Genomic DNA, 10,554 nt, shown 5'->3' with positions numbered 1-10,554 from the left:
CCTGCCTAGGGTAGGGTGTGGAAATGGATGGCCTTTATGGCCACTTCCAACCCAAACCACTCTGCGGTTCTATGGTTCTATGATCAACTGAAGCTGGCACTTCAGCATGGGGCAGCGAGGTGCCCGAGAGCTCTGGGTGATGGAAGAGAGAGATTTCCCCTGGTCCCACTCCTGTTTCGGGTGTCAGCGTGATGAGGAAAGGGGCCCTGGCCACCACGCAGCGATGCTGGGCTTTGATGGGGTGAGCCACGTGTTGGGAGGCTTTGAGGTACCCTAAAAGCTTTAGGGTTTGGGAGGCAGAAAGATGCGGTTCTTAAAGAAAACCCACCAAGAAAGAGCGTTAGCCAGGGCATGTTTATAAGGAAAAGCCTTCTCCCCGTGGTGGTGGGGAGGAAAACGAGGTGGACCACGCTTGTGCTGCCCCAGCCAGCCTGGCAGAAGGGCTTCCATCTCCCCCCACCACAGAGCCAGAGCAGGAGAGGGGAGAGGTGGTGAGGGGCTGTGCGGGGTGATGGGACGCTGCAGGCTCTCCTACTGCCCGTGGTCACCTTGGAAAGCTTCTGTCCACTTGGAGGTGTCCATGAAGATGGAGGAGGAGCTGTGGAAGAGCCAGGGGGAAGGCAGGGAGCCCTCCCGCGTCCAGAGGTCCTTGGTGCAGTCGTACACCTCCATCTCCACCCGGTAGTCCCCATCCATGCCCTTCCAGTGGCCGCCGGTGACAAAGAGCCGGTCGCCCAGTGCCACCATCCCACCGTTCTCATGGAGCGTGTGCAGGAGCTGCACCTGCACGAGGAGCAGGGCGAGATGCAGAGAACATCAACCCGCCTGGCGCGTCCTTCCACCCCATCCTCTCGGTGAGGTTTTGGGGTCCCTGGGGCCATGTTGTGCTTTTCCCAGCATCCCCAGGTTGGAGGAGCTGCCAGGAGTTGGGGGTCTGGAGGGCGGAGGGGGCAGGCAGGAGCCCCACAGGAGGGTGGTGCTGGAAAAAGGGGGGGTCCCGTGGGCTTCCGCAGTGTGAACTCTGTTTAAAATCAACAACGTGATGCAAAAGCCACGCTCCTGGTGTGGATGTGATGGGAGAACAGGGAAGGAAGGACTTCTTCAGCTCCACAGGGGTCAATAGAGCAGGAGGGAGAGGGGGGATGGTTATGGGGGGCTGGCAGGGAGGGAAGAGCTGCCCCACAACCCAGGAGGGCGATTGGGGCTGGCCCTGCGTCCCGTTACCTTCTGCCAGATGTTGGCCTCTGGGTTGTAGACGTAGACCTTCTTGGTGTTGTCCCCGATGAGGTAGATGAGCCCGTGCAAGGTGGCGCAGCGCGGGGCCGAGAGGTACTTGGGGATGAAGGGGGATGTGATGACGCTCCACAGATCTGCAAGGAGCAGCTGTCAGCAGCGTGTCCCACCAGGGGACTCCTCGGGCAGCTGCCAGGGACCCAAATAAGCATCATCGAACCCCGAGCTATTTCAGGGTGGGTTGGCAAGGGAAGGGACAGAGTGGCCAGGCTGGCAGCCGAAGCTCTTGCGTAAACAACAAGTCGGGGGGATATTGTTTGTTGTGGTGGTGAGCATCTCCCTCTGCCCCGGAGATGCTGCTCCACCGCAGCTCAGCTCTGGTCTGCGGCTCAGGTCCGAGCTCCTGGCTGGCCCCTGGCCTCATGTGGTAGCCACCACAGGCCCTGTTAGAGCGTGGGTGCATCCCATGAGAATAGCTTTAAATTGGAAGGGGAAAGGTTTAGATGAGACATTGGGAAGAAACTCTTGATGAGGGTGGGGAGGCAGTGACGCAGGTTGCCCTGAGCAGTGGTGGCTGCCCCATCCCTGGAGGGGTTCAAGGCCAGGTTGGATGGGGTTGGAGCAACCTGGGACAGCGGGAGGTGTCCCTGCCCGTGGCAGGGGTGGGGATGGAATTAGACAATCTTTGAGATCACTTCCAATCCAAACCATTCCATGACTCTATGACTGTGCCTGGCGGCAGCGGATGCCACCTCCCTGGGGTCCCCCTCGTCCCTGCTCCCCAGGAAGGCATTGGTGGGGCTTGGCAGCAGGGACAGCTCTCACCTTGGACAGGGTTGTAGCACTGCAGGGTGAGGGCGTTGTACTTGACGGCGCAGGAGCCCACCAGGTAGAGCTTGCCCAGGCAGCTGGCAGCCGCGAAATTGCTCACGTACTTGAGGGCTGGGCTGATGGCGCACCAGCTCCTGTTGTAGGGGTCGTAGCGCTCCACCTCCACGGCGTCCACTGTCGTCCCTGTGGCACGGTGGGACGCTGCAGCCACCTCAGCGCCCCCACGGATCCCCAGCGGCACCCGTGAGGTCTTTGTGGCCTTACCCCCGAGGACGTAGATCTCCCCGTTGAGGACGGCGCTGGTGTGGTTTGTCCGGGCTCTCAGCATGTTGGCGATGGGCTTCCAGGCGCCGTCCTTGGGGCAGAAACGCCAGGCTTGGGTCGTCGACCACGTGTCATTCTGGGATCCCCGAGAGCCACCTGGGCGGGGGGACAGGCCAGGCGGGGCCGTGCTCTGAGCACAAACAGCCCTGGGCACCCGTAGCCCGTGGCTGGTTCCACTCACGAGGGGAGCAAGGAGCAGCTTTGCTCGGAGAGGAGGGCAGCAGCCCCAGCACCTACCGGTGACGTAGACGTCGTTGTTGAGAGCCACCAGGGAAAAGCCCCATTTGTTGTAATCGGGGAAGTCGGGCAGAGCCATCCATCGTCCTGCGACCCAGCGGAACCGAGCGGTGACCCTCCTCTCCCCTTCGCTCTTCCCCGCTGCCCCACCCCGCGCCCCTCCTGACGCCGCGTCGCTTGGCGAGAGGTGGATTTTGGGGTAGAGAGGGAGGGCACCAACACGCGGGGAGGGGTCGCGCTTGCCCCATCGCTGCCGGGGCCACTTACGGGTTTTGGGGTTGTAGAAGGCGAAGTTCCTGGTGGCCGGTGGCATCTCCTGCCCCCCCCCTTCATCCTCGCTCTCCTCCAGCACACGGCCGCCCACCACCACCAGCACCTCCTCCAGCTTCTGCGGAGGCGTCGGGAGCTTCTTCTGGGCGCCAGCGTCGCTCTGTCCCTGACGGAGACGCCGAGGCAGAACCCTCAGGCTCGGAGCTGAGCCTCCTCCTCCTGCCTCGGGGCTGGGGGGTTCGGGGCAGGGAGTACCCACCACGGAGCGGGAGCGGGCGACGAGGGCCTTGCTGGCGTCCGAGTCGCGGACGAGGGGCTCGGTGGCCAGCAGGTTCTGCAGGTACTGGTCGGGCAGCGAGACCAGGCGGGCGAGCTCCAGCAGCTCGGGCAGGAACTGCGCTCGCGGCCCCGGGTCGTGGCGCACCCAGCGCAGCACGGCCTCGGCCAGGCTCTGCTCCTCCTGCACCTGCAGCTGGTCGTTGGAGAGGTAGACGGCCAACCTCTCCTTGGAGAGCTGCAGGAACTCCTCCTGCCGAGAGACGGCTTCAAAGTTCTCCTGCAAGAAAGACCAGGCCTTGGAGGAGACCTCGGGGCAGCCGTGGCTCTCTCCGAACTCGCAGATACCTAGGCAGTTGGTGGCGTCCATCTGCTGCCGGAGGTAGCGGCTGCAGACCTGCTGGACCGTGGGGAAGTGGAGCTGGCTGGAGGTCCTCATCAGCCTCTCCACGTTGTCCTGGTTGATGGTGACCTTCCCCGTGTAGGCAAAGTCGAGCAGCATCTCCAGCGCGACGGGATCCACCTCCTTCAGCTCCACCTGCGCTGCGATGCTCTCGGCGAAGTCGCCGGAGAACATGGCGTGGAAGTAGTGGCTGCAGAGGGCCAGGACGCCGCGGTGGCAGGGGAACTCCTGCCCGCCCGCCACCAGCCGCACGTCCACCAGCCGGGGGTTGGCACGCAGGCGCTGCAGCCCCTCCAGCACCCCCTGGGCGTGCGAGGGCAGGCAGAAATCAAAGTCGTCCACGTTCCGCACCATCGTGCTGGACCTGCCTGGCAGAGGGAGTCTGAGCGCAGCCTGGTGGAGGCGTCCCTGCCAGGGCAAGGCGATCATCAGAGAATGGCTCGGGTTGGAAGGGACCTCAAAGCCCATCCAGTCCCACCTCCCACTGGATCAGGGGCTCCAAGCCCCATCCAGCCTGGCCTTGAACCCCTCCAGGGATGGGGCAGCCACCCCTGCTCTGGGCAACCTGGGCCAGGGCCTCCTCGCCATCACAGAAAAAAAATTCTCCATCCAATCTCAGCCTCAATCTCTCCTCTTGCAGCTGAAAATCATTCCCCCTCATCCCATCCCTGCCCTCCCTGATCCAGAGCCCCTCCCCAGCTTTCCTGCAGCCCCTTTCAGCACTGGAAGCTGCTCTTAGGTCTCCCCTCAGCTTTCTCTTCTCCAGGCTGAAGAACCCCAAATCTCTCAGCCTGGCCTCACAGCAGAGTTTCTCAGCCCTCAGATCATCTCCGTGGCCTCCCCTGGACCTGTTCCAACAGCTCCATCTCCTTCTTCTGTCGGGGACTCCAGAGCTGGACCCAGGGCTCCAGGTGGGTCTCACAGATGGAGCAGAGGGGCAGGATCCCCTCCCTCCCTGCTGGCCCCACAGCTCTGGATGCAGCCCAGGACACGGGTGGTTTCTGGGCTGTGTTACCAGCTCACGTTGAGCTTCTCCTCCCCAGCACCCCAAGTCCTTCTCCTCGGAGCTGTTCTCCATCAGGTCAATGACATCTCCCTCTTTCCCCTCCACAACCTCCCCACCAGCACCTCCTTTACAGGACCCAGGAGCAGTGTCCCCTGGAACCCCCATTCCCCCTGTGGATGAGTTTCTCTCCCCAGGTTGTCCCGCCGGGGCTGCCACCCATTTTTTTGGGTGCTGATGGTGGTTTTGGGGCTGGGCTGAGCCCTCTCCAGCTCCCTCCCTCCTTCCCCTTCTCACCTGGCCTTCCCAGCCCTCCGTCCGGCCACCACGGAGCGAGTGTCGCAGCGTGGAGTGGGGACCCCGTGGTGGGACACGGGATCCAGCCGGCGCAGGGAGGGGACACACTATTTTTAGGGGACACCGCTCCCTGTTCTTAAAGGCACCGTAGGGGCAGAGCTCCCCATCCCTGCCAGCCTCGTCGCCCCATGGATTTCTGCATCTTGGACAACATCTCCTCGTGGCCAGCCAGGCTCCAGCAGCCTGGGGATGAGGATCCCCTCAGGATCCCCTCCCTGGGTCCCCACCATGTCCCTCCTGCCCCGGCCGTGGCTGCCGATGCCGAGTGTTAAATATAGAGCTGTTATCTCACTCCTTGAAGGCCACAAATAACCAGCAGCAGCCGCCTCGCCACGCGGAGCTGGGGGCCAGGGCAGCGATCCCGGGGCTGGGATGGTGCCAGGTGGTCCCCCTCTGCCCCAAAGGCTTCTCCATCGCCCTGGGAAGCCTCGCTCGGCTCAGACAGAACTGAAAAGGCGTTTATTGCAGCCCTCTGCCCTCTGAGCTGAAGATTGGGGTGGATTTGGGGGTGCTGGGGTGGGGTTAGGGATGTCGGAGTGGTCCCAGTCTGCCCCAAAGCCTTCTCCATCACCTTAGAAGCCTCACTCAGCACAAGCAGGACTGAAAAGGCATTAATTGCCACCCTCCGTCCCACCCATCACTCCTCTGAGCTGAAGATTGGGGTGGAGGGGTGGGGTTTGGGGTGCCAGGGCAGGTCCCCTCCACCCAAAAGGCTTCTCCATCGCCCCGGGAAACCTCCCTCGCTCAAACAGAACTGAAGAGGCATTTATTGCCACCCTCTGGCTCACCCATCACTCCTCTGAGCTGAAGATTGGGGTGGATTTGGGGGTGCTGGGGTGGGGTTAGGGATGTCGGAGTGGTCCCACTCTGCCCCAAAGCCTTCTCCATCACCTTAGAAGCCTCACTCAGCACAAGCAGAACCGAAAAGGCATTTATTGCACTCTCACTCCTCCGATCTGAAGATCTCGGCTTCCTTCTCCTTCCAGAAGGCGAAGCTGCGCTGGATGTAGCCGCAGATCTCGTCCCCGTCGTCCCCATCGTCCCCGGGCCGCGGGGCCGAGCCGCGGGGGGCCCCGAAGAACCTGGCCTTGATGTCCTCGAAGCCGTCGCGCCACTGCCGGCGCCCGGCGGCGATCTCGTCGGTGACGGCGCGGTGGAAGGCGCGGACCGCGCGCCAGCCGTGCCGCCCCAGCTGCTCGAAGACCTCGAAGCAGAGCAGGTGGCGGCCGCGCCGCTCGTCCGGGGGCAGCTCCTGCTCCAGGATGCGGAAATATCCCAGCATGAAGAGCTCCAGCGAGAGGCTCTCGTAGTCGGCCGGGCCCCCTCCGGCTTTGGACACAAACTGCTCCGGGGAGAGCGGGACGCGGCCAGGGGGAGGTGGTGGAGAGCGGCGAGCGGCGTCTCTCCAGCCGCCCAGAAGCTTCTGGATGGCCGCTCGCTGTCGCGCCAAGCGGGCTGCGCCGCCGCCGGCCCCATCGCCGGCGTCCAGCGAGGTCGGGTCATCAGCCGAGCGTCTCCAGTGGCTGAGGAAGAGGAGCACGATGCGCTCCTTCCTCAGGCTGCCCCGCTCCGCTCCCGGCCAGCCGGCGGCCAGCGCATCCTCGGGGCCGGGGACGCGGGGGGCGGCCGCCCCGACGCCCTCAGCCGCCGCGTCGCCCCGAAACTCGGGCTCGAAGGCTCCGCGGAGGCTGCGGACGCAAACCCCGCACTGGCGGATCTCCCGCTCCGCAGCGCGGCCCGCCGGGCCCCGAGGGTGAGCGGGACGGGGGGCAGCGGATGCGGGATGGGGGGATGTGGGATAGAGGGATGAGGGATGGGGCGATGCAGGATTGGGGGCTGAGGGGTGAGGGGACACGGGATAGAGGGAGGAGGGATGGGGGGATGTGGGTTTGGGGGATGCGGGATGGGAGGCTGCGGGGTTAGGGGATGTGGGATAGAGGGATGCAGGATTGGGGGATGCGGAATAGAGGGATGAGGGATGGGGGAATGCAGGATTGGGGGCTGAGGGGTGAGGGGACGCGGGATAGAGGGACGAGGGATGGGGGGATGTGGGATGAGAGGATGCAGGATTGGGGGATGCAGGATGGGAGGATGTGGGTTTGGGGGATGCGGGATGGGAGGATGTGGGATTAGGGGATGTGGGATAGAGGGATGCAGGATTGGAGGATGCAGGATTGGGGGGTGGAGGATAAGAGGGTGCAGGATGGGAGGATGTGGGATTGGGGGATGTGGGATAGAGGCATGCACGACGGGAGGATGCAGGATAGGAGGATGTGGGATGGGAGGATGCGCGATAGGGGGAAGCGGGAGGAAGGGATGAGGGATGGGGGGATACGGGAGATGGGGATGAGGGATAAAGGGATGTAGGATGGGAGGATGTGGGAGGTGGGGATGGGGGATAGAGGGCTGAAGGGTGGGAGGAGGGGGGATGGAAGGCTGAAGGGTTGGAGGAGGAGGGATGGGAGGAAGCGGGATGGAGGGGTGAAGGGTGGGAGGAGGAAGGATGGGAGGAGGTGGGATGGAGCGATGAAGGATGGGAGGAGGAGGGATGGGAGGAGGTGGTATGGAGGGATGAAGGATGGGAGGAGGAGGGATGGGAGGAGGTGGGGTGGAGGGATGAAGGATGGGAGGAGGAGGGATGGAGGGATGAAGGATGGGAGGAGGTGGGATGGGAGGAGGAGGGATGAGAGGAGGTGGGATGGAGGGATGAAGGATGAGAGGAGGAGGGATGAGAGGAGGCGGGATGGGAGGAGGAGGGATGAGAGGAGGTGGGATGGAGGGATGAAGGATGGGAGGAGGTGGGATGGAGGGATGAAGGATGGGAGGAGGCGGGATGGGAGGAGGAGGGATGGGAGGAGGTGGGATGGAGGGATGAAGGATGAGAGGAGGAGGGATGGGAGGAAGAGGGATGAGAGGAGGAGGGATGGAGGGATGAAGGGTGGGAAGAGGTGGGATGAGAGGAGGTGGGATGGAGGGATAAAGGATGGGAGGAGGAGGGATGGGAGGAGGAAGGATGGAGGGATGAAGGATGGGAGGAGGAGGGATGGGAGGCGTCGGGGTAGAGGCGTGCGGGGCTCGAGGGGTCGGTGCGGGCGGTGCCCCCCCCCAGCAGGGCGCTGAGGCAGCCGACGGCGCCGGCCAGGCGGCCGCACCAGGCGGTCAGGGGCAGCCCGGGGTGGGGCGGGGGGCTGCAGACGGCCAGGCGGAGCAGCGGGGAGGGCAGGCGGCTCCCCAGCTCGGCCGCCAGCCGCCGCAGCTCCCCCTCGTAGCGCTCCCCGCGCCGCCGCAGCCGCAGCGCCTCGGCCGCCCCCTCCAGCCAGCGCTGCTCCTCGGCGCTCAGCAGCTCCGCCAACGGGCCCGGCCGCCAGCAGCCCTGCGGGGAGCGGCCTCAGAGCGGGGATGCGACCCCCGGAGCGACCCCCGAGCCCCCCCACCCCCCCCGAGCCCCGCACCTGCCGCAGCCGCCCCGCCAGCAGCTGCCGCTTCCACTCCGGGATCGGGCGGCCCCGCTCGTCCGCGGTGGGAACCGGCCACTCCGGGTCCGGGACCGCGGCCTGGGGGGAACGGGGGTGGGGGGATGGGATTGATAAGATGGGATGGGATGGGATGGGATGGGATGGGATGGGATGGGGTGGGGTGGGATGGGATGGGATGGGATGGATGGGGTGGGATGGGATGGATGGGGTGGGATGGGATGTATGGGGTGGGATGGGATGGGATGGGATTGATGGGGCACATGGGATTGATGGGATGGGATGGGATGGGATGGGATGGGATGGGATGGGATGGGATGGGATGTATGGGGTGGGATGAGGTAGGATGACATGGGATGGGATGGAATTGATAAGATGCGATGCGATGGGATGGGATTGATAAGATGTGATGGGACGGGGTGTATGAGGTGGGATGGGATGTATGGGGTGGGATGGGGTGGGATGGGATGGAATTGATAAGATGGGATGTATGGGGTGGGATGGGATTGATGCGGTAGATGGGATGGGGTAGGATGGGGTGGGATGGGATGGGATTGATGAGGTGGATGGGATGGGATGGGATGGGATGTGGTGGGATGGGGTGGGATGGGATTGATGGGATGGGATTGATGGGGTGGGATGGGATGGGATGTATGGGGTGGGATGGGGTGGGGTGGGATGGGATGGGATGTATGGGGTGGGATGGGATTGATGGGATGGGATGGGATGGGATGGGATGGGATGGAATTGATAAGATGCGATGGGATGGGATGGAATTGATAAGATGCGATGGGATGGGATTGATAAGATGGGATGGGATGGGGTGTATGGGGTGGGATGGGGTGGGGTGGGATGGGATGAATTGATAAGATGGGATGTATGGGGTGGGATGGGATGGGGTGGGATGGGATGGGATGGGATGCAGTGGGGTGGGATGGGATGGGATTGATGGGGTAGATGGGATGGGGTAGGATGGGGTGGGATGGGATGGGATTGATGAGGTAGGTGGGATGGGGTGGGGTGGGGTGGGATGGGATGGGATGAGGTGGGATGGAATATATGGGGTGGGGTGGGACAAGGTGAGATGAGGTGGGATTGATGGGGTAGATGGGATGGGGTGGGATAGCATTGATAGGATGGATGGGGTGGGATGGGATGGGGTGGGATGAGGTGGGATCGATGGGGTAGATGGCATGGCATGGGATGGCATTGATAGGATGGATGGGGTGGGATGAGGTGGGATTGATGGGGTAGATGGGATGGGATGGGATGGGATGGGATGGGATGGGATGGGGTGGGATGGGAGGGCAGGCTCCACCAGCACCTGCTGCTTCCACTCGGGGATCGCCCAGCCCCGCTCGTCCTCGGTGGGAACCAGCCACTCCACCTCCGCGTCTGGGGCAGCATCCTGAGGGGAACAGGGGTGGGATGGGATGGGATGGGATAGGATGGGATGGGATGGGATGGGACGGGACGGGACGGGAGGGCAGGCCCCACCAGCACCTGCTGCTTCCACTCAGGGATCACCCTGCGCTGCTCATCCTCCATGGGAATCAGCCACTCCGCGTCCAGGTCCGCGCCCGGCAGAGCCTCCTGCGGAGAACAGGGGAGACGGGATGGGATGGGATGGAATTAATAAGATGGATGGGGTGGGATGAGAGGGGAGGGGATGGGATGGGGAGGGATGAGATGAGATGAGGTGGGATTGATGGGGTAGATGGGATGGGGTGGGATGGGATGGAATTGATAAGATGGGATGGGATGAATGGGATGGGATGGAATTGATAGAATGAATGGGATGGGATGGGATGTAGGGGGTGGAATTGATAGGATGGATGGGATGGGATGTATGGAGCAGGATAGGGTGGAGTGAGTGGAGGTGAGATGGGGTGGGATGGGATGGAATTAATAAAATGGATGGGATGGGATGAATGGGATGGGATAGAATTGATAGGAGGGATGGGATGGAATTGAATTGATAGGATGGATGGGATGGGATTAATGGGATGAGATGGGATTGGTGGGATGGATGGGGTGAGATAGTATGGGATGGGAGGCAATGGGATGGATGGGATGGGACGCAGGGGGATAGGATGGGACAGGATGGGGAGAGTCGGGGGGAGGTGGGGGGGCTGCACCATATTCCA

The 10,554-nt window shown here is 63.2% G+C and overlaps 1 protein-coding gene and 1 long non-coding RNA gene across 3 annotated transcripts; both read right to left on the bottom strand.

Annotated features, from left to right (window-relative positions):
- Positions 1-335: 335 nt before the first annotated feature.
- On the bottom strand, positions 336-5,100 carry KLHL30 (kelch like family member 30). 2 transcript variants are annotated; one of them, XM_069864900.1, is made up of 9 exons: positions 4,875-5,100; positions 3,569-3,982; positions 3,155-3,451; positions 2,893-3,061; positions 2,626-2,712; positions 2,329-2,484; positions 2,059-2,247; positions 1,225-1,370; positions 336-783 (listed from the first exon to the last, which is right to left on the bottom strand). In XM_069864900.1, exons 2-9 carry the CDS (start codon positions 3,926-3,928, stop codon positions 532-534), a joined length of 1,656 nt encoding a protein of 551 aa, XP_069721001.1. In that variant the 5' UTR covers positions 3,929-3,982; positions 4,875-5,100; the 3' UTR covers positions 336-531. The 2 variants fall into 2 exon arrangements, with proteins under 2 accessions (XP_069721001.1, XP_069721000.1); XM_069864899.1 differs by having other exon boundaries at positions 3,155-3,982; positions 4,875-5,099.
- Positions 5,101-8,430: 3,330 nt separating this feature from the next.
- Positions 8,431-9,954, bottom strand: LOC138724916 (uncharacterized). Its single transcript, XR_011338128.1, has 3 exons — positions 9,911-9,954; positions 9,732-9,815; positions 8,431-8,488 (listed from the first exon to the last, which is right to left on the bottom strand). It is a non-coding gene; the product is annotated as an uncharacterized lncRNA (long non-coding RNA).
- Between the last annotated feature and the right edge of the window lie 600 nt (positions 9,955-10,554).

This window comes from Phaenicophaeus curvirostris, chromosome 10 (assembly GCF_032191515.1).
Source record: "Phaenicophaeus curvirostris isolate KB17595 chromosome 10, BPBGC_Pcur_1.0, whole genome shotgun sequence".
NCBI lineage: Eukaryota > Metazoa > Chordata > Aves > Cuculiformes > Cuculidae > Phaenicophaeus > Phaenicophaeus curvirostris.
The sequence above is the reverse complement of the archived record's forward strand: the minus strand, read 5'-3'. Positions and strand labels throughout refer to the sequence as shown.